This window comes from Prunus mume, linkage group LG2, assembly GCF_029339155.1.
Source record: "Prunus mume cultivar Tortuosa linkage group LG2, ASM2933915v1, whole genome shotgun sequence".
NCBI classification, from domain to species: domain Eukaryota; kingdom Viridiplantae; phylum Streptophyta; class Magnoliopsida; order Rosales; family Rosaceae; genus Prunus; species Prunus mume.
The window spans coordinates 28,657,859-28,680,313 of record NC_142699.1 but is presented as its reverse complement, the minus strand read 5'-3'; the positions used below and the strand labels follow the sequence as shown (position 1 = coordinate 28,680,313).

Below are 22,455 nucleotides of genomic sequence, written 5' to 3'. Positions count from 1 at the left end.
AAGCTGAATTTCGCTTGGATTCCACTCTTCTGCACAGTTATCAGATGCTCTTCATGATCTCGATTTGGCTGCCTCCCGTCCTCCCATCATCCATACTTACAAACATCGTCGTCATCCTTCATCTTGGTATACTCGCCGGTGTCGAGTTCTTTTTGGTGAGGGAGAATGATGCAGAATGCATATTATTAGTTTTCCTAATTCTACTTGGATTAGTTTTCCTATTTTTAGTTTTCCTAATTCTTAAGATTCCTTCTTGTTAAAGGATCTCTTATTAGTTAATTTGTTTTCCTAATTCTTAAAGATTCCTTCTTGTTAAAGGATCTCTTATTAGTTAATTTGCTTTCCTATTTCTTGAAGTTTACTTTCCCTTTTCCTAGACTAAAAAGGGTTTTGCCTCTATAAATAGAGTTGTTTGTAATCTTTTAAGGCAGACTTGATTAATGATAAATTTCCTTACTTTGAACTCTCTGATTCCTTCCCCTTCCCTTCGTCTCTTCGATCTCTAATTCTTCTCTTCGATCCCTTATTTCTTCTTTGTTCTAATGCTCAAGTGTTTACTCTAAACCTACGGGCTGTTCTACATCAGTTTCCTTCGGTGAGATCAAGTACCTTGTGAGTTTTGGACCTGTTGGGGCCACTTGAGTCGGGTGGTCTGGGTAGCAGGGCTGGGGTTGTGACTGTCGCAAGGAGGAGAGGGGCCTTCGCAGCGGTGGTCCGAAACCTTCTGCAGGTTCAGTGTGTTCGGCATGGTGGTTTGTTGAAGCTGGTTCTGGCTTTTGTGGGACTCTTGAATTTGCTGCACGACCCTTGCCGTTCGGCAAGGGTGTCTAGATAAATTTTGCCATCCAAGGAGCCGGGCTGTTGGAGCTAGGCACGAGACTTGGGCATTTGCAGCTTTGGGAGAAAAGTGCTAGTCCTTCGGCAGGTGTCTTGGAGCCAGGCCATTGAAGCTGGGCCAATTTGGCAAGGCTTCTGCAATAACGTGCTGGTAGGGTGCCGTACCCTTGAGAGCCCAAAAATATTTTATGGGCCTTGCCGTTCGGCAAGGCCAGCTTCGGAAATTTGAATTGATGATTTTTGTCCTTGTTGTATGTACCTCTGGCAGGTGTTATTTGGAGCTGGGAGTTGCTAATCTGAAGCTTCCAAAGAAGGCAAAGTGTGGCTGCTGCCGAACACAGTCAACCAGCCGTGGTGCGAAGCATGTGGAGTTCTCTACGGCTGCCATTCGGTATCCTTGGGTGCCTTGAGAAATTTCCCAACTATATGACAGATTGGTGAGAGTGGTATCTGGCTTCAAGCATGAGATAATTCTTCAATTTTGGGGCTGCCAAATGGTACTGGGTAGTATTTTGGAGGTGGATATGGCTTCTGAAAGCCATTGGCTGAAGCTAGATTATTAGAGATGAGCTCAAAGCATTGGGTGCCAATCTGGTCCTTGTATTTTGTATTCAAATAAAAGAGTTTATGGTGGCTTCAGTATGGATATTCTATTGAATTGTTGAATAGCAATTGACAGGTGTTGAACAACACCTAAGCCACAAACTCATGGAAATGGACCATATGGGTTGCCCCTTGGATTGGCATGTGGGCTTCCTTGGCCATGCAAGCCATGCAAAGTAGTGTTGGTTTGTCAAGTTTGTTTGAGAAGCTTTGGTACAAGGGTGATGCACTTGGTGCCATATCAGTATTTGTGGCTTTAACAGAGAGTGGAACAAGTCCCATGAGTTTGAGAGAAAGAAATTGCTGAACAGCAGCCGCGGGTCCTTGGCATATTCCTTGCTTTGTGCTGTAGTGCATGGTGGTGCACGTACAATGTTGCCCAACGTCATCTACCACACATGGTATATACTAATATTCGATACTAATATTTTAATGAAACTTGACATGCAACATTCCAAATAAAATATATTCAAAAGAGATGTGGTATGGTTCACTTATCTCTTTGAAGTTTCGTGGGCCTTTCGAGCTGGGTCCTGGCAAGCAGAAATTTGCAGGCCTAGAAATTTGCGAACCCCTGGGCTGGTGTGAAGCCTGAGCTGTGAAGGCAGATTTGAAATCCTTGGGATTGGTCCTTTTTGTGTGTGAATTGAAGCTGGACTTCGAATTTGGAGTTGTGCTCGTGGCTTGGAGCTGGGATCCTTGGCCTTGAGTATGGGGTTTGGCACGAGCCTGGGCATAAGTCCCCCATTCTTGGGCTTCTTGGAGTTCGGCGTACTTAGGCAATTTTTTAGAGAAGTTAGTGAGTCCCCTATTTTGCTTTTTCACGGGACCTTCCTTGTAGAATATATGGTGATTTTCTTCGAGCCTCTAAGGCTTGTTGAGTCTCAAGAAGCCTGGAGTCAAGCCTGTTTTGGAGCTGGGCTTCACGAGTTAGCAACTTGGTGTTGTAGCTCGAGTGGTCTTGGAGCTAGACCTCAGGTTAGAAGGACTTGGAGCCATGATTTTGTTGAGCCTTGTGCGCACGGGCTGGGCTTTTCCGTATTGGTAGTGGTGAAGCTGCTGGGCCTTGGGCGCAGGCAATTGACTTTGGAAAAAAGGTTGTGGGATTTTCAGCCTTTGTGCGTTGCCGACGGCAAAAAGTTGCATGTCGCAGGGTGAAGTGGTTGGGCACGAGGGTGTCGAAGGCAACACAAGATGTGGCTAGGCACGGGGGTGCCAAAGGCGACACAAAGCTTGCATGTTTGCAAGGCGATGTGCTTAGGCATGAAGGTGTCGAAGGCAACACAAAGCTTGCATGTCGCAAGGCAATGTGGCTGGGCACGAAGGTGTCGAAGGCAACACAAAGCTTGCGTGTCGCAGAGCGATGTGGTTAGGCACGGAGGTGCCGAAAGAAACACAAAGCTTGCGTGTCGCAAGACAATGTGATTGGGCACGAGGGTGCCGGAGGCAACACAAAGCTCGCATGTCGTAAGGCAATGTGGCTAGGCATGAGGGTGTCGAAGGAAACACAAAGCTTGCGTGTCGCAAGGCAATGTGACTAGGCACGAGGGTGCCGAAGGCATCTCTTGCGCCGGTTGATGGCTGGGTGCCGAATGATGGCGGGGTGCTAAAGGCATCGCTCTCGCCGATTGATGGCTAGGTGCTAAAGGCATTGCTCGCGCTAAATGATGACGGGGTGCCGAAGGCATCGCACAAGCTATATGATGATGATTGTATGGGTGTCGAAGGGCACTGAGGAAGGGGAGAATGACATAAGCCTTTTGTATCAATTCCCACAGACGGCACCAAACTGTTAATGCTCAAAATGGTTTGGCCAAGATTGAGTCCAACTTAGTGATGAGGCGTGATGGATGATGAATGAAAGTGAGGACCTTAAGCATGTGTGTAAAGACTTGGGCAAGCGATAAATGTGAAGAAGACAAGATATACATGGTTCACCCTTAATGAATGGGCTACGTCCACGGAGAAGTATGTTCTCATTATAATAGTGTATGATTACATTTGTACATGGGGTTGGACCCGAATATAAAGATGACAAGTGAGATGCCCAGACTAGGGATCTAGAAGAGAGTCCACGGCCCTAGGGTCTAGCTATGAGACTCGGATCCTCTTCTAAGTGGAGAGAGGAAGTCCCCTTTTCACATGGATACTATTCTCTATTTATAGGGAGGTGAAAGTGGGAGGTTTGTGTAGATTTCCGATGTGGGACTTTGCACAAGTCGTTGCAGTGGTGACACGTGTCATGGTGTTGATACTCTTGGTGTTAGTTGCTTTGATGCTGGATATACTCGGTTGATTATGGTGTAAACAGATTACATTATTGGTCACGCGTATTGAGGCAGAGTTTGAATTGACACATATCTATATGATTCGACGCATATAATTTACAACTAGTTCTTTTCATGGCTTCGCCATTTGGTTCCTAAGACTGGGTTGTGCCATTGACATTGTACTTTTTCTTCCATGAGTATCCTCGGTAAACAAAAGTCTACATTGCAGTTCCAATGCTACGCCTTGAACCACTCGTTCAAATTTCATGGAAATAATTGTTAAATAAAAACCAATAAATATGGTAGGGTTGTTTGGTCGAGATGTACAAAAGCAAAAGCTAGATCCACATGGGTAGTAGGTGGACACTTGTTGAAAAATTAGAAAGAAGACATGAAGGGACATGAAAAATGAGGACAGCGGATCCACTCCCATATCTAACATGTACGATTCTCTACAGCCAAAAGGATCGGCGGACCAATTGGTCTGCTGGGGCTGATAGCTTTAGCATTCATATTTTCACAATAACAAAATAAAAATAAAAATTATGACTTTGTTTCACAATAGGGATATTCGCTCATGAGAACTTATAGGTCTTAAATAAATATAGGGTTAAGACATATATATACAGTCCCCTTCTATTGAGGGATCCCTCAAATAATTTTATTTGAAGGACGCCCATTAGGGTACTCTACAATTTTTTTCCCAATGATCCAAACAATCCATTTTTTAGGTATTCATTCATAGATCATCCTTACAAAAAATTAGACAAATCAGAAATTGTTTCGACATCCAATTGTATTTTACAAAATCAATGAACACGGTACTTCAAGAAAGTATTAAAATTTCAATAACTCAATTGAGTGGTCAAATGATATCGGATTCAAGTGATTTTTTGTAGAGATGATCTTTGAATGAGTATCTACAAAATAGACGGTTTGGATTAGTGAAATACAATCCGGAGTGGGGCCTACAAGGGTTGTCCCTCAAATAAGCTTATTTGAGGGATCCCTTAATGAAAGCTCTCTGTATATATATAGGAAGATACAAAATCAAATCACCTATAATCACTCATAATTTACAAAAATCAAGGCAGCATGGTTAACTTCTCCCTTTAATCAAGGCAACACGGTAAGCATCCAAAACCCTAGGATGACTCAACCGATATGTATTTATGGGCTAGACATTCTAAATTGGGTGGCCTATGACCTATCCCCCTGCGCTCAGACTATAATGAGTGGAAAGTTATAAGGGGTAAGTTATAAGAGGTTCACTTTATAGCCATCAGATCAATCCAAGGGCTAGGAAGAATTGAGGTAAAGTTGTGCAATCGGGTAAGTGAGGAACCCAAACCCGAATTTAATATCCAGCATTGAAGTTGGTCCTAAAAAGAAAAAGAAAAAGAAAAAGAGGCAAGTTCGAAGTTTGAATAGAAAAAACTCATCACTCTAAAACCCATGGCTCTGAGAAACCGTTAAGCTCTGAGAAACGGTTGAAGGCAACAGTTGAACGCAGCTCCGTTCTCTAAACCGTGAAAAAATATTTATTTTGAGTGGAAGGGGCAAAGGCTTGGATTCCAAAACAGTGAAAGGGCGAAGCAGTGGAAGGGGAAGGAGAGAAGCCATATTCGTTGGAAGTGATAGGTTCCATTTGTGGAGCAAAGCCGCACAAAGACCCCGCACAGACACCTTGCGATTGTTCAATAACCAACATTTGGTGAGTAATTTATGGAATTTTTGTTTAGGGTTAGTGTAACGGTTTTCTCTAATTTGTATCATCAATGTTGTTGGATTTGGCATCTCTTCTTTGTGCTTCACTTGTATGTTAATTTTTGCTTGAGTATATGTTAAAAATTGAATGAAAATCAAGTCAATAACATGTCAATAATGATAGGAATAAGATAATGGTGTTGAATTGGGGGTTAGAGTAATGGTTTTCCCCAATTTGCACCATCAATGTTGTTGGATTTGGCATCTCTTCTTTGTGTTTCACTTGCATATTAATTTTTGCTTGGGTATATGTTAAAAATCGAATGAGAATCAAGTCAATAACATGTTAATAACATGCCAATAACATGTCAATAATGATAGGAATAAGATAATGGTTTTGAATTGGAGAAGGCCCTCAAAACCTTATACATTTGAAGCAGTGCCGATTACCTCTCTAGCGCTAGAATTTATATATTTTTTGAAATAAATATTATTTCCTTTGTTACTAAATTTGCCTGTGAAAAATGAGAACAGATAATAATAAACTCATGAATAAAAGTGCAAAGCATTTGAAATAAAGATTGATCTATAACGATTGTGGCTGATTGAAGAAAAAGCTAGAAAGAAATAAGGATGTGGCAATGGCTTAGCAAACAGATAGCAGAGCAGATGCTTTGCTTTGCTTCCTTCCACCATATTTCTTATTTATTTATTTATTTTGTGTTGTGTACGAGATGACAATAATTGTCATGTGTGTGAAGTGCAAAACTTGCATAAATTGCACTCATACTCACTCATGCATCAACTATTGATTGGAGTTTGGATCCATAAATAAAACACATGTTATTGCTTGTAATTCACAAAATTATTGCATTAATAGGTATTCGCACAAAATTTGTCATATTGCTTTGATGATGTTAAAGCCTGTGATCAGTAATCCCTATGCGCATGAACTTTGTAAAATTTGTAATGTGCATGGTTGACTAGTTGTGTAAATACCAATATGATTGTGCAAATACGTGGTAGTATATGTGTTCACGTTATTTCATTTTGTATTTCAGGAAATGGGATCCAACGTGGAGTTGGTATGGCCAAAGTCGAGGCATATTAAATCACGGGTGAACAACTGCTCACATGCAAATTCATCCCTAGCTGCAATTCGAGCGAAGTTGACTGCCGAACAATTAGAACAATTCAAGACATCATGCTTTGGCCATCTTCTGAATATATATAAGATTCAGTTTAGCGGGCAGATTGTGCATGGGGTTGTGTTGCGTAGAGTAGCAGGGCAGAGTGTGAAGATGGACGGAGTTTCTTAATAGGGTGTGACGTTGCTCAGTTCACTCGTCAGGATTTTTGTTTGATCATAGGGCTTCATTTTGGGGAAGTGCCTAAAGTTTCCAGTGGAGAAATTGATGAAATTAGACTTCAGAAAAGATATTTTATAGACAAAGGAATTACATGTAATGTTTTAGAAGAAGCATTTCTGAGGTGCACAAAGGAAGATGACATCTACAAGCTAGCTCTTGTTTACTTTGTTGAATTAGTGGTTTTGGGAAGGGACAAGTATTTGAACATCAATCTAAATTACCTGACCTTTGTAGAGGACTTGGATGCATTCAACAAGTATCCGTGGGGTTCGGTGTCCTTTGACAAAACCTAAGACAGTCTATTTTCTGCACCAACAAAGTATATGAAAACCTCTGAAAATGAAGAGGGAAGAGGGAAGGGGAAAAGTAAGGTAACAGGAACAAGCCGGAGAAATGAGAAGGGCAAGAAGGATAAGCATGGTGAAGTGCAAAAGGGTGGCTGGAGTTTTAAAGGTTTCATGTATGCTTTCCAAGTACATGGTAATAATATTCATGTCAATTATGCTTTGTGGACTTTAAAACTTAAATAATGACTTTTGTCCTGTGAATTCTGTAGATTTGGGTATATGAATTAATTCTTAGAATGACGGACCTTAATTACTGCAAGGTTGTTCATCCAATAGCTGTCCCGCGTATTTTGCAATGGAGAACTACTACGTCTGTTCCCGAGATGAGAAAGTTGAACAATTATTTTTTCCACAACAAAGAGGTTTGGTTTGCAGCCCTTGAAACTGTTTATAAGATTCAATGAAATTATTAAGTAGAATGATTAAATATGAATCTTGTCTGTATTCTGAAATAGTCAGTTCAGTTACAAGCACTACGTCCGAGTGAAGAGGAAATGAGACAACCATATTGGAGTTGGCCACAGGATCTCCCTACTGTTGTCTCGGTAGAGTCAATTCCTTCTTCATCTGCTAACCTTGATGAGTTGAACAAGGTGGTAAGCTTATTGAGGTCCGAGTTGTTTCGAGTAAAGCGAGAAAAGGACGTCCTTGAGTTAAAGGTCATTCGGATGGAAAAACTTTTGGACCACTGTTTAGGTCCTCAGTATAAGCAGGAAGTAAGGAGGGACCTAGCTTTACTGTTTAGGTGCCATCTCACATCTATTTAAGGGATGTGAGGAAGTGGATGACATTCAATGGGATGAAGGGCCAAGTAATAGAAATGAGGGAAAGGAAAAGGAAGATTAGGGGATTGAAGGGGGTGAAGTGCAAAGAAAACCAAGTGAGGTAGATGAAGCGCAAAGGAAAATAAGTGAGGGAGAGTAAGGGAAAATAAAGAGCAGCAAGGGAGAGGAAGCGCAAAGAAAGAGTAGTAAGGGAAAAGAAGTGAAAAGAAAAAAAAGAGAGGGCAAGGAAGTGAAAAAAACAAATAAATGAGGAAAAGGAAGTGCAAATAAACCAATGTGAGGAAGAGTGTGGAACCAGTCTTAAGCTGCTCATCGCAGAGTCATTGCAAACACTTTGCACATCAGGGCGTCATCTGCCTTGTACAGGATCATGGCGCTCTTGAAGTGCCTTAGCTCTCAGGGTCAGAGTCCTCCTTGAATGGAGTGATGGATGGTGTTGTGAATCGCTTCGGCAACAGAGCTCATTCCACCTTGTCGGTAAATGGCGAACAGTAGATTCGATCAATTTCCTTGCGCATGGCCTCCTCTGTGCTTCCTTGAAGTTGGAGACTTTGGAGTCGGTCATTTACTAGATTCTCAACATCTTCTACCCGTAAGGCTGGAGTCTCAAGTTGACGTCTTCAGGGCCTCGAGCGTGACTGGCTAACTTCTTCCTCGGTTCCCAAAGGTCGATCCCCTTGGGTGCCTTGCCCGTGGGGCAGATTAAGAGATTGGACTTGTGAGGATTCCTCTAAAGCTTGCCGTCACGTGTTGGTCCTCGAGCGGGCTGGTAAGCGTTGATCGACATCTTCTGCCTACGAAGAAGGTTGCTCGGGTTGACCTCTCCGGTGCCTCAATCGCTGCTGGCTAACTTCTTCCTCAGCTCCCAAGGGTCGATCCCCTTGGTTGATCTGCCTGCAGGGGCAAATGAGAAGGTTGAGCTTGGGAGGATCCCTCTACAGCTTGATGCAGCGTGTTGGTCCTCAAGCGGGCTGGTGGGCGTTGATTGTTTCGCTTGTCACGCGATCGCTCACGAACTTGAGGCTCCTTGGGGGCCAAAGCAGGTGTGGACATTGGGTGTGGGCCTAGCCTCTCGAGCACATTGGTCCTTCTACCTAGCCCCGAACGGCTCAGAGTACATATTGCAGATGTTTGCATATCATCCTCTTCCCTGCCCGTTTTCTCCCGTCTGACCAGCCTAGGACCTCTCAAACTGCTCGTCGGCTTGCTCGTGCATCCTCCTCTCCTTGTCACGGGGTCTAAGGTTAGGGCCTTGATTCAAGTTGATCTGCCCGAGTAGCTGGCCAATCAGGTTGTTTTGGATCGTTGACTTTCTGAGTGAGTTGATCAACTCGTGAGTTAAGGTCCACTTGACTGCGTGGGTCAAGTAAAGTGGTGTGCATCGGGCCCAACGGAATATGAGCTAGGGCTCCATTGGACGCGTACACAGATGCATATGTCAAGCGTAATTGTAGAGGAGTCAAAGTAGCTGTGGGGCTATGCAACAATTCGCAATCGAGTGGTACACCTGCTGCTATGCTTCGATGGTATGATGGTGCGGCAGAGCAGCTTCGGCAATCTGCGCTTGCGGCTGCAAGGATATGGAGGTCACGGGGTCATGTGGCGGTTGTTCTTCAATTCCAGTAGCTGAAGGTGGTTGCAAGGCACTAGGAGACGACTGCAAGGCGTTGGCAGCCACGATTTCATGAGGTTACGTTGAGGTTTCCACCACGAAACCCTGAGACGGGCCCGCCGTGGTGGTGTGACTCTTCGTATGTCTTGTATCAACCATGGTTGTTTGAAAAAATGTGTTGAAAATGGATTTGGAGCACGTTTTGAGTATTATTTCTTGCGCTTAATGAAAGCACCAATTTGTGGGAGCAATTTTCGTCCCACTAGAATATTCGCCTAAGATTCCTTCGTCTTCTCCGTTTCTCTTTCTTCCTGCAAAACAGATTGAAGTAAAAGGACCACACCCGGGGAGTATTGGCCAAAGGTTCTCCGATGCCTAAGTTAGGTAAGGTGTTTCAAGGAAACCGGGTGGCCGGAGCCAAGTGTGGAGGTCGGAGCCTTGTGTGAGAGAGAGAGAGAAAGAAAATGGCGGAGAAGGGTTTGTGAAGGATAACTTATGTGGAATTTCAGTAGGAATTCAAACGAATCTCAATCCTTGTGCGTAGCCAAGTATTTATAGGGAGCCTCGGCGAGGTTGGTGTCTTTAAGGATTAGGGATTTAACCAAATCCCTAATTAAGGTGATGCTCAAATGCATCCAATTTGAATTATGTGACCTCCTAATTAATTCGAGTAACTCCCAATTAAGTTAGGTAATTCCCAATTAGGTCAAATAATCCCAAATTGATTTGCCTAATTATTTGTCCTAGGGTGAGATATTTTGCTTCCACACATAGCATGGTTGAGGCAGTTGTTTCTTTTGTGCTCGAAAAGGTCTGAGACTTCGCCACTCAGGAAGCCAAGTTCTTGTCTGGAGTGAGCCACCAAGTTGAGGTTGCACAAACTGAGCTACAATTGATGCAGGGCTTCCTCAAAGATGCAGATGCAAGACAAGGACAAGATGCAACAGTACAAGTTTGGGTTGCCAAAACTAGAGATGTTGGTTATGATTTGGAAGATGTTATTGAAACCTATGGCTTGAAAGTGGCTTCCAAGAAGAAAAGGGGCATCAAGAGTATTCTCAGAAGATTTGCCTGCATCTTCAAGGAAGGGGTTGATGTTCTAAAGATTGGGTTAAAAATTGAGAACATTATTGCCAAAATTTCTAATTTGAGATTAAGTTTGCAAAGTTATAATATTGCAAGGGTACCAACAGAGATTGAAGGTGAATCTTTCTTACAATTGCATGAGAGGCAACAACTACTGAGGCGAACTTATTCTCATGTTATTGAACGTGATGTTGTTGGATTAGAGTACAACCTTGAAGAATTGGTTATGCATTTAGTAAAAGATGAAAATCGTCATTGAGTGGTATCTATTTTGGGGATGGATGGTTTAGGGAAGACCACCCTTGCAAGACAGGTTTATCATCATAAACTTGTTAGGCAACATTTTCATAGTTTTTCTTGGGTGTGTGTATCTCAACGGTGTGAAATAAGAAATGTTTGGGAAGGAATTTTCATTAAACTCATTTCTGCTACCAAGGAACAAAGACAAGATATTAAGGAAATGACATATGATGAAATAGCAAAGAAGCTTTTTTGTGTCATGCAAGAAATGAGATGTTTGATGATACTTGATGACATTTGGAGTATCGAGACATAGAATTTTTTGAATGTTGCATTTCCAAATGAGAAAACAGAGGGCACAATATTACGTACAACACGCTATGAAGCAGTCGCTTTACCCCCAAATAGAAATTGTTTCCTCCACAAACTCCAGCCACTAAATGAGAATGAGAGTTTGGCACTATTAGAGAAGATAGCAATATTTGGAAGGCCTGATCTCGGACCGTAAATAGTTCGGTTTGGTATATAGCTTTTGCAATTCGGCCTAAATCAAACCAAACCATCTACTTGTATATTTATTTATTTATATTTTATTATGCACGTGTTGTCATCTCATTGGATAATAACTAGATATAGATGTTGAATATTTGAAGTTTGATGTGGAACTTTGAATTTATTCATGTGCATAATAAAACATCTATATCTCATTGAGACAACAAAGACATAGTCTAGGGGAAACAATGGAGAATATAGCGCACAATTGCTTAACTGAGTTGGTGGAAAGGTGTGCGTTTCAAGTGGGAAGAAGCGGTTCAACTGGGACAATTAAAACGTGTCAGATCCATGACCTTATAAGAGACTTGTGTTCGTTAAAGGCATAAGAGGAAAGCTTTCTCCAGATTGGCTATTCTTTGCAGGAAAATAAGGCAACTAATCCTGTTACTTCTTCTATGGTAGCCAAGGCAACACCAGTGGGGCAAATTCAAAGTCTTGCAATCTACTTGCAAGCAGTAACTTGAAGCGATCTACTCTTCGCCATTTACAGACCTTTGATTTTCTTTCAAGTGAGTATTGTGATTTGAATGATGTTGCTGGATTAACCAATCTCCTAAAACTGTAGATAAGATTGTCACTTCCCTTGGAAAATCTGGAGTAAATTTTGAAATCCATAGGCAGCACGCTAATCGTATCCAGAGGAGATCAAGTTGTCGTCGTTTTGAGACTACCAAATGGGAATACTAGAGAATCTGCCAAACCTAACAACTCTGCTCCTTATAAGTGAAGTTTTTTAGGAGGATACAAAGATACTAGTATGTCAAATCTTTCCCTTGCCATGTGGACAACAATTCCATAAGCTATAGGATTTTCTTTGTAGTTGATCATGTTAACAAGTTATAATTGTTTGGGCCAAAATTCTACACACCAAGCCCAACCTGGAGGCCCAGAAAGACGAAGCAATATCAAAATCCAATTAGTTTGGACCTTTTTTTGTTTAAATTGGAATCAAGAGCCCAAAATTGGGAAAACCTAGCCGAGGACCTGTCAACCCACGAGAATAAACTTGGGCTTTGGAAAAACAGAGAAAAGAAATCAGCCCACAATTCCAAAACTCAACTTGGGCTTAGCATGATCAAATGAAAAGAGAAAAACCCAAGATAGAAGCAAACCCATGTGACTACCTGACTTTGAAAAGTCAGCAATTTCAACTGGATTGATAGGGAGTTAATGAAGGCAGGTCTTAGACAGGCAAAAGTCTCCAGCCTTTTCAGTCAAAAAAAGATCAAAGTCCATTTCTATATAAATTTTGCATCATGACATGCATGATTTCCAAGGGATAAGCAGACTATATTTTCTAAAGAGATAAGTACGGTGCAGGGAGTTGTTCATTTGGAAAATCGAATTAACCATCATGGTCGATTGAACACTTACAAAAAGGAGTTAAAGGTCAAAAAGGGATTAGGTTTTCTTTCAAAAAGCAGAGAGGTGATCACCATAAAGAACTGATTGTTGATGGTTCTTCTCTGCCAGCAGATAACTTCCATTTTTCAGTAATCATCAAATCCAGCCACTACGCCCCTTCTAGGTGAAGAGGTCCCAATTCTGCCCGTTCAAAAAGCCTTCCAAGGCTTGAAATAGATTAAAGGCCTGCCACACTCGAACATTGATATCGATTTATAGTTGGAACTTGATAGTTGAAGGTGTTGATAGTTCAATCTAGCACAGACATACCCAATCCACCCCGAATCAGAAGCATCTATCCAGGCAGAAATTGAAGTCCAGCGCTCTTTTCGTCTTTTTAGAGTTGGTCTTTCCTTTTGAGTTTTGTAAAAGCGATTCTGTCTGAAAATCACTTTTTATCATTTATTCTGGCCAAAACTATCAGTTTTGTACTGTGAAAAATTGTGAAGTCTTCACCAGTTTGAGGCAAGAAAAGAACATACTTAGGAGATATTCCTCACCCAAATTAACAATCGCTTGTTTAGAAATCAGTAACTTGGGGCGCATTTTATTTATTTTTAAGAAATCTTCTAGGATTTTCATTGCTAGCAGTGGCACGCTCGCACACAAAAGAAAGTTCACTTGTTGACCAGTCAATGGTTTTCAAGACAATGAGAACTTTACCCTACAATCACGGAAACAAATCTAAAACGGGTGAACAATAATAATACTTTTTTACTCCTTAATCCAGTTGATGTGAAATGTATGCGAACACAAAACAAACAACGGCACATTCATTACAATACGTTGGATCTGGAACATCCTCGCTTATTCACGCACTTTATCAACATCAATATATATTCATACAACACAAAGCAAATTCCATCAAACAAAAACAAAAAAGACATAGAGAAGACAAACACGACATAATTGTCTGCCAAGTATATTGGCGATCATTTGGTCATGGAAGGAGGCACCTGTGGAGCAGCAGTTGGTGACCCATTCCAACCTACATCATAAAAACAAATACAAAATATAAATTGAAGTACCGCCGAATGATGTAAATAATGTTAAATTTAAGGTCATAACTATACGATGACGACATATATGTGTGGTGTAGGATTAGTTTAAAACCTTTGGAGGGGTCGAAGCCTCTAGATTTGAGCTCAGCATGTTCTTGGCAGAGGGCAAACGGTTCACAGCAGAAATGAACACCACAATCAGTGCAAGGCTTCTCCAGCAGACCAAATTTTTTGCGCAATTTCTTTCTATACATGCATGAGTAGACCCACTGGCACGAAATCGTCATCAAGAACCCGTACACTATGCCATGGTAAAGGCAAGCTAAAATTACAAAATCCAACCATTAGTAACACACCATTGACCTAATCATCTTAATAATTAAAGTCAGGCATACTCGGTGCAAGGAGAAGTTAACTTTTCTATATACAATAGTCTATGCATCGCAACCATTCTCTTACACTAAATGATCACGTGATTATTATTAGAGAACTAAATGTGAGAGACTAGTTATATATACAACTACTTTAAGGGAAAAATAATAAATTCGCCATGTTTGTAGATTTTGGAAATCTTTTTGGTCTTGTGACACTTACAATGTTGTCCTTCGTCGACAATTTCTGCGATTTGGCCAAAGGTGATGCATGGGAAACACCATGTGATGAAACCTACATCACAAGATCAATTTCACCAAATGGGTGGGTTGAGTAGATATATATTTATAAAAGAAGTGCTAAAAAATGTTACTTGGTATAAATTTAACTTGTCATGTAACTATAATAGACAGTGAATTTATATCTTACATGTAGATTTATGTCCTACACAGCTAAAAAGACCATGCGACCACTGCTGAGGTCGATGACCATGATCAACGTTCATGGTTTTCTTTTATGAGATCAAAATTCGACAAGAAAAAAAGATTGCTGGAAATGGAAAAGTTTCAGTAATGTAAGATTAGATGTAAGAGGGAAAGAGAGACTGTCGGAGAACGAAATGTTCTCGAAAAATGTGCAAGTGCCTTGCTTGACAATGAATCAGTTCAATGATTTATATAGACTTACAAAGCATCAATACAAATGGTTTATGTCCACTTACAAAGAATGCGCGTATGCCGGGTAAGACCCTAGGCTAAGGAGTGTATACTGGGTAAGAACCTAGACTAGACGAAACCCTAGAGGACAAAGATTATCCTTATCCACTTACAGCTGGAACGCAATATTATAGGCGGTCCTTATTTCGCTGGGCAAACATGCATGTTGTGATATCTTTAAGTTCTACAACGTGTTTAGACCAGTTCGTGCAGTCTGTTGCTTGGGGCTTTGCCCCCCTCCTTAATAAAATAAAATAAAAAGTAAAAAGTTCTATAACGTGCAAAGTACGTTGTCAAATTGTTTTATTTTTTTTTTAAATGAAATATACTCAAAATTTATGCGAGAGAACCCTCCAAGAAAAGACACTGACAAGGGTAATAATTGTTAAATAAAAACCAATACATTTATATGGTCGAGGTGTACAAAAGCAAAAGCTCGATCCACATGGGATTGGAAGTATATACAATTGTTTGGTGATAATGAACATTTGTATAATGACTCTAAAAATTTTAATATAATGATGGAAGTGTGAAGCCCTATATTTTTAAAAATATATTAGGGGAATTAAATATTTTACTATATATTTAGTTATGTATTTTAATTGATTATATATATTTAATAATAATTATCTTTGTCCGTAGCATGTAAATATATTTGCCTTTTGTAATAATACTTTCTTGTTTGATATCTATCTCTCTTATCACCTCCTGCATGCAAAACTAAATGCAAGTTTAAGAGTATCACCTAGTGAGTTGTCATCTCCTTGTCATCTCCTGCTTATAGCTAGCAGCCTTACGTTCAAATTCTATGATAGTTCTTTAAGACGATCGGGGCGACGATAATGCGCCATATGTGGTGTGCTACTGTCAAGGGCGGAGCCACACTGAGATTAATTTTAGTCCCCACTCAAGTTTTTTTATATTTTAAAAGTAATATACTGTTATATATTTTTATATGTATATTATTTCAAATACTTTTCATTTTAATATGTACCTACATGTGTTGTGGCGGATCTATTAAGGCACAATGAGGTGCTTTAAATTGCCATTTTGCTCAGTTGGTGGTGGTGCACTCCAGGTGTACAGATTATCTTCTTTCAATTTTCAGCATTTAAGTAAATGTCTTTGTCCTTTTACTGCCATTTACTTTTTATATTGCTCCATTTATTTAAGTTTACAATGTACATAAGGAAGTACCCCTTATTTCGATTCAAATAAAAATACCAGAAAATCAAATTCTCACATAATCAAAATATGAAAAATCAGTTTTAATGCAAAATATGATTTATGCTAAAATTGACGGCTCATTAAGTCAATATATACTTTATACTAAAATCTCATACAATCAAGTTTTCTTATTTGATGTGTAAGGAGTAAAAGCCGCCAAAAATTATCTTGAGAAAATGATTATTTTGAAAAACCATTTTTCATACTTAGTCAATATTTTTACATAAAACATTTTTTCATATATAATATGAATGCATGAAGGGACCTAAATTTTTTTTTTCTTTTGTGAAATTTTGATTTTTTCTTTCTATCGGGTTTAATGGGGGAAAAAACTTTAAAAATAATCGCTACTCTTTGTCTATTATTTACAATTTTTCTTGCTTAAAATGTATTTGTCTATCCCTTTGTCGAGGACAATTATGATTGCAATCAATAAGCAATATAATTCTTTACATGTGTATATATATATACTATTTTTCGTATGTATTGCGAGTTCAAACTTTTAATTCTTTATAATTTGTAAGAGATCCACACGCACACGAAATCCTAGCTTCGCCATTATTCTGTTGGTGGGCGTCAAGGTGACATCGGCACATGTAAATTCAGTTTTTTTCACGTTAGCACGCACCAACAATAAAAAAAAAAATTAACCTAGGCACGGCGTCACCGCCTTGAGCTCGAGCTCAAGCTAGTTTTGCTGTGGTGGCCCGAGTCCTACCTGGCTGGGGGCAACCGGTGGAAGGGCTCTAAGAGAGAGAGAGAGAAGAAAATAAATGTGGGAAAGACAAAGTGAGAGAGATGGAAGGAAATAGAGATCTTTGCTTGTGTTTTACTAATTTGGAGATATGCTTTGGAATCAAGGTTGGGGTTTTTGAGAGAGCTTTTATAAAAATTGATTTAATTAAATTTCGTGAGAACAAGGATCACCCTAGAATATAATCTTTTCAGTTAAAGAATTATTCAGATCAGGGGCCAGAAACAAGGATCACCATAGAATAGAAACTTTTCTTTTGCACACTGGAGGAATTTTCAGCTCTATTAGAAGATGGAATAACACATTTTCTTTATAATTCTAAATACAACATGCATTGCATTCGCATAGCTCTCTTGTCTTCTTCGGTAAAATTATTGGGGACGACTGACTTATATGCAATTATTGCATTGAACAAGTAATTGAGGTGGTCATAAAACGACAAAGCTGACATGTCACTTGAAATTGACTTGATTGGTTGGAATTCATACATAAACGAAGGAGAAGATTTCACTCATCAATCTAGAGGTTTACGTTGGCATGAGCCATAATTCAGGGATCTAGTGATTCTTAATTTTTTGAGGTAATTCATGTTACCCAATTAGAATCATTACCTAGTTAGAATTCCTTATAATTAGCTAATTACTTTTTCTTGTAAGAAAAGTCAACTTGTACTTGTTTATATATCTTTCTCTTGGAGAAATATAATATCAATTACAATTATTCAATCATGCATTTAGTTTGAGTTGGTATTAGAGCCGGTTAACCCCGGTCTCTTAAAAAAAAAAAAAAAAAAAACCTTAGTTGTTGCAAAACAACGGCTAAGCCTTTGTCGTCACAAACCTAGTGCGGCAAAAGATTCCTACAACACCAATCCATCCAAACTTGTTCTCTCTCCTGCATGGCTTTCGAAGTTACCTAGACAACCCCACCGCAGCTGCTTGAAACCCTAAAAAATCTGGCCTTGACGCAACCAATCATTACAGTTCTCAATAATACTTTCGCTGCCTCATTTACTATACGGTTGAATGGAAAGAACTATAGTACTTGGTCGAAGATGATGTTGCTTCATGTGTCAAGCCAGGGAAAAAGAGGTTATCTGACAGGGAAGTGGCTTTGATTCATGGTGTATTAAGGACTCCATTGTTTAAAAGATGGTTGATAAAAACCATGGAACCTGATTTAGTATATTTGTTTTTAGATCTACCAACAGTTAAAGATGTCTGGGAGAGTACAGCCCATATGTATTATGACGCAACTGATGAGTCGCAGATTTATGAATTACAGTGTAAACAAACCCGTATTACTCAAGGAGGTCACGATATTGCATCTTACTTTGCTGAGCTCAAGAGCATTTGGTTGGAACTAGACCGTCGTCCTCCAATCAACACAAAGTGCCTTGATGATGTGAAGATTTGACATGCCGTGATACAAAAAGACCGTATTTATGATTTTCTTACTGGTCTAGATGTTGGCTGCGCCAATCTCACGACTTGGTGCTCCGGGCCGAGGGGATGTACGTTAACACATGACGTCCTTCTTTTGGATGCGGTGCGGTTGTGCGCGGGCGAGCCAGCATGGTCTACCATGCGTCGAGATGGTGATGGGATTTGGGTAGAAGATGGTTAAATGATGCGCCTGTTTTGAGTTTGACTCCTAATCAAACGATTGTGGCCGAGAGAGAAACTGATCTCGGCCGTCAGGTTCACGGCCTGAGCTACAAGGCCGTTTAGTAGTGGTGTTGGTGGCGGGTTTTAGGCGGTGCTCCGGCGCGTTGCTCAGAGAGCGACGATCGTATGATATATGGCGTGAATGAGATGATAACAGAGATGGTGCTTCGGCGTCTTAAAAATCAAGGGTCGTATGATATATTGATGAATGGATTTTCCTTACAATCTACCACTACTCCTAGGAAAGCAAATAAAGGTATTGAAAGTGCATTACAGGAAAATATAATTTACTCCGTGGGAGAATTTTGGTTTGGTGTTTGAACCCCTTCAATGTAGTCTTGAGCTTAGTATTTATAGGGGAAGTCCTGGAGGGACAATTGAGGCTGAAAAGATCTGCTTGGTGGAGCCTAATCGGGGCAAGTGGGTAGTCAAATCGGCATTTAGGATCGTGAAGCATGGTGGTGTGACCCCCATAAATCCTGGTAAATCTCGGCCACCGCCTGATCGTACCAAATCCCGACTTCAGTCACTTCCCCTCTTCCCTTGTGCATTCAATGCTTCTTGCGATTAGTGGGTTTGCTGCGATAGTCAGAGGTATTACTTCATTAAATAGGGCGTGAGACCCTGAGGCCATGTGGCAATTTGACCATAGTATCTTCGGCCGTGTCTTTTACGGCCATCGGCTTAGGCCTATAATACCGCGGTTGCGAGGCCGAGAGGATTCTGCCTTTGCAGCTTTTCTTTTGTTTTTAGGAAGGCGAAATGCCTAACGAAACGTGGCCGTTTCAATTCATGAGTAGGTGCTAGGGCTGAGAGGAAGTCCCTTCAGTCAGTTTATGACCGTGATTTATTAGGCACAAACACTAGATGATGAGTTTGATAAAATTAAAGGAGATTTGTTGAGGTTGAGTTCATTGCCAAAATTAGAGGAGTCGTTTGCTTTTGTTCATGAAGAGGCCCACGCCGGGAGACGATGCCCAAGAAGGATGGAAAGACTTAATCCTCTGCTGTCATGATTTCCAAAGCCCCTGCTGCTAGTTTTTCTTCTCCCCGACCAACCCCTAAGCAAAAAGAAAACATGCATTTCACTTACTGTAATGGGAACTGTCATATAGAGGTCATGTATTTTCACAAGAATTTTCGAGATGGTAAGATTACTTTGCTGATAATCTATACAAATGATATGGTAGTGTCTGGTGATGATATTGTTGAAATAGATAAATTACAGAAGTGCTTAGCCTCAGAGTTTGAGATGAAGGACTTGGGGGCTTTGAAGTATTTTTTGGGAGTCGAAGTAACTCGCTCTCCTACTTGTATCATCACCAATAATTAATCCTGATCATGTTCCAACCAAGAAGGAGAGATATCATAGGTTTTTGTGTGTGTGTGTGTGTGTGTGTGTAAAACCTCCATCCCCCTTGTAGTTTAGACTATTGCTATTATTTTTTTGTTAAAAAAGACAAACTAGTTCATAGTTCAATTGACTAATTTTCAGGTTTTTCATTCTTATATAAGCGATATTGGATGAGGGGGAAATCAAACTTAGGACCTTGAGTGCAAAGCTTAATGTTAATTTCCAATAAGCTTTAACTTAAAACAAATACATATTAAATACAACCAAAAAACTCATATTATCAAAATGAAAATATTTTCAACAACATAATTGAAAGTGTACCTATTTTAATGCGTATGCTTATGATGCTCTTCAACTAAATTCGTAGAAACTTTGATTTTTTTGGACTTTAATAGGTTAGTACATATTGGATCATATATAAAACAAGTATATATATATATATAAACACACACACACACACACACACACACACACACACACACTTCCATTGAGGGATCCCTCAAATAAGCTTATTTGAGGGACACCGTTGTGTAGAGTCCACTCCGTATTGTATTTCACTAATTCAAACGGTTTATTTTTTAGATAGTCATTCAAAGATCATCCCTACAAAAATCACTTGCATCCGATATTATTTGACCACTCAATTGAGTTATTGAAATTTTAGTACTTTCTTGAAGCACCGTGTTCATTGATTTTGTAGGACACAATTGGATGTCGAAACGGTTTCCGATTTGTCTTATTTTTTGCAAGGATTTTCTATGAATATAAACTTCACAGATGGATGGTTTGAATCGTTGAAAAAAAATTCTTAGGGGACCCTAAAGGGAGTCCCTCAAATAAAAGGGGACTATATATAATTCTTGCATCTACATCTTTGAGGAATTCTTCAATAGAAGGGGACTATATATATATATATATATGTTTGATTTTTTTATCCCCAAAATCTCCCTGGGCTACAGCCTAAGATAGCCCTAGGAGTAGCTCTGCCCATGACGGCAATAAGATGTTGGCTTTGTTAATGCGGGATTACCACAGTGGTTGTGGCCCTCCCCTTCCCCCGGCCTGGGGTTTCTTTCCTGCCAATGTTAAAAATAAATAAATAAGATGTTGGCTATTTATTGCTTCTAGTCTCCAAAAATCTCTTTGTTTCCATAGTTGAATATTCAATTGCCAAAAAGAGCAAACACCAATATAGACTAGAAACTTTCTGTTTGAATATTGGAGAGGAATTTTCATATATGTTAGTTAGAAGATGGAAAAAGACTTTTTTTTTTAATATTCTAAACATAGACAATTTTTATATCTGGGTTTTTATTATTATTTTGTACCTGTTTACACTTTTTATTTTATTTTTTATAAGAATAAGCGATAGGTTAAATCTAAGTATTCATTCTACATAGAATAAGCGACAGGCCATGTCACAGCTGTGTTAGGATGAAATAATTATTTAACAAAGAAGTTAAGCTTCCATTAATTGTTGGATGATAAGTTGCATTCTTCGGGGAAATTATTGGAGACAACTGACTTAGTCATTAAACGTACAATACTTGAGGTGGTTAGGAAACGACAAAGCTAAGTTATTGTTGGGTTGAAACTTGAAATTTGACTTTTTTTTCTTTTTTTTTTTTAAGAAAAGGAATAGCTACTGAATCGTTGTACTTTTTATCTTGGTGACAGCGACGGAGAGGCTCTCCACTCTGCTGAGATTAGCATCTTGAAGGTTTCCTTCGAGAGGTACCCTCGCGAGGGGTATGGTGCTGAGTATCATGGCTATCCTCGGTCGGCATAGCAGAATGTGGAGTGAAGAAGAGGCAACGAGGCCGGATAGGAAAAGGAGCCAGCTGGGCTGGTAGAGAAAAATGGGATTCAAGTATCGATTCCCACAGACGGCGCCAAACTGTTGATGCTCTTTTTCGGAGAGGGTCAACTTAGAGAAAAAGGGGTTTGTCTTCAGCAGTGGAGAAGGTGAGGACCTTCATGTAAGGGTTGAGCCTGCAGAAGACAAAGTAGGAGAAGCAATCGTTAAGCTTCGGACACCGGTGTAGTGCCGGTGAAGGCTCTCGATGCTTAAGTCAGCTAAGACCAGTAACTTTAGTAGAGTAACAACAAAAGGTCAGAAAGTAGTTACCTTTTTTATTAGGGTACTGTTATCTATTTATAGGGAAGTGAAAGTAGGAGGTTTGTGTAGAATTCCGATGTGGGACTTTGTGCAAGTCGTTGCGGTGATGACACATGTCTTGGATATTAGGTTTGGCAGTTTGATAGCTTCGGCAGGTGTCTGGCACCTTGGAAGAGTGTGTTCCTTCGGCATGGAAGAAGGCGTGTTTGCCTTGGTACTAGTCTTTTTGAGGCTGGATATGCTCGGTAGATTATAGTGTAAACAAGTTGGACTGATGGCACCTAGGAGTTTGGATGGAATTCATACATAGATGAAAGAGTGCAGAGAAGATTTCATTGTTCAATCTGAAAATTGAATCTAGAGGTTAAGAAGGAGAGCATAGCATGGCTGAGGCAGTTGTTTTGTTTATGCTCGAAAGAGTCCGAGACT

General features: G+C 40.0%; 1 protein-coding gene, 1 long non-coding RNA gene and 1 pseudogene across 2 annotated transcripts; 2 read left to right on the top strand and 1 right to left on the bottom strand.

Annotated features, from left to right (window-relative positions):
- The first annotated feature begins 8 nt into the window (after positions 1 to 8).
- On the top strand, positions 9 to 1,476 carry LOC148919980 (uncharacterized). Its single transcript, XR_016124320.1, has 2 exons — positions 9 to 988; positions 1,106 to 1,476. It is a non-coding gene; the product is annotated as an uncharacterized LOC148919980 (long non-coding RNA).
- Positions 1,477 to 10,306: 8,830 nt separating this feature from the next.
- Positions 10,307 to 11,876, top strand: LOC148919979 (putative disease resistance protein At1g50180; annotated as a pseudogene).
- A 1,683-nt stretch (positions 11,877 to 13,559) lies between these two features.
- On the bottom strand, positions 13,560 to 14,821 carry LOC103323892 (cell number regulator 10-like). The gene is made up of 4 exons (XM_008225912.3): positions 14,619 to 14,821; positions 14,412 to 14,483; positions 13,930 to 14,139; positions 13,560 to 13,804 (listed from the first exon to the last, which is right to left on the bottom strand). The coding sequence occupies exons 1-4, from the start codon at positions 14,692 to 14,694 to the stop codon at positions 13,749 to 13,751; spliced, it is 414 nt and encodes a 137-aa protein (XP_008224134.2). The 5' UTR covers positions 14,695 to 14,821; the 3' UTR covers positions 13,560 to 13,748.
- Between the last annotated feature and the right edge of the window lie 7,634 nt (positions 14,822 to 22,455).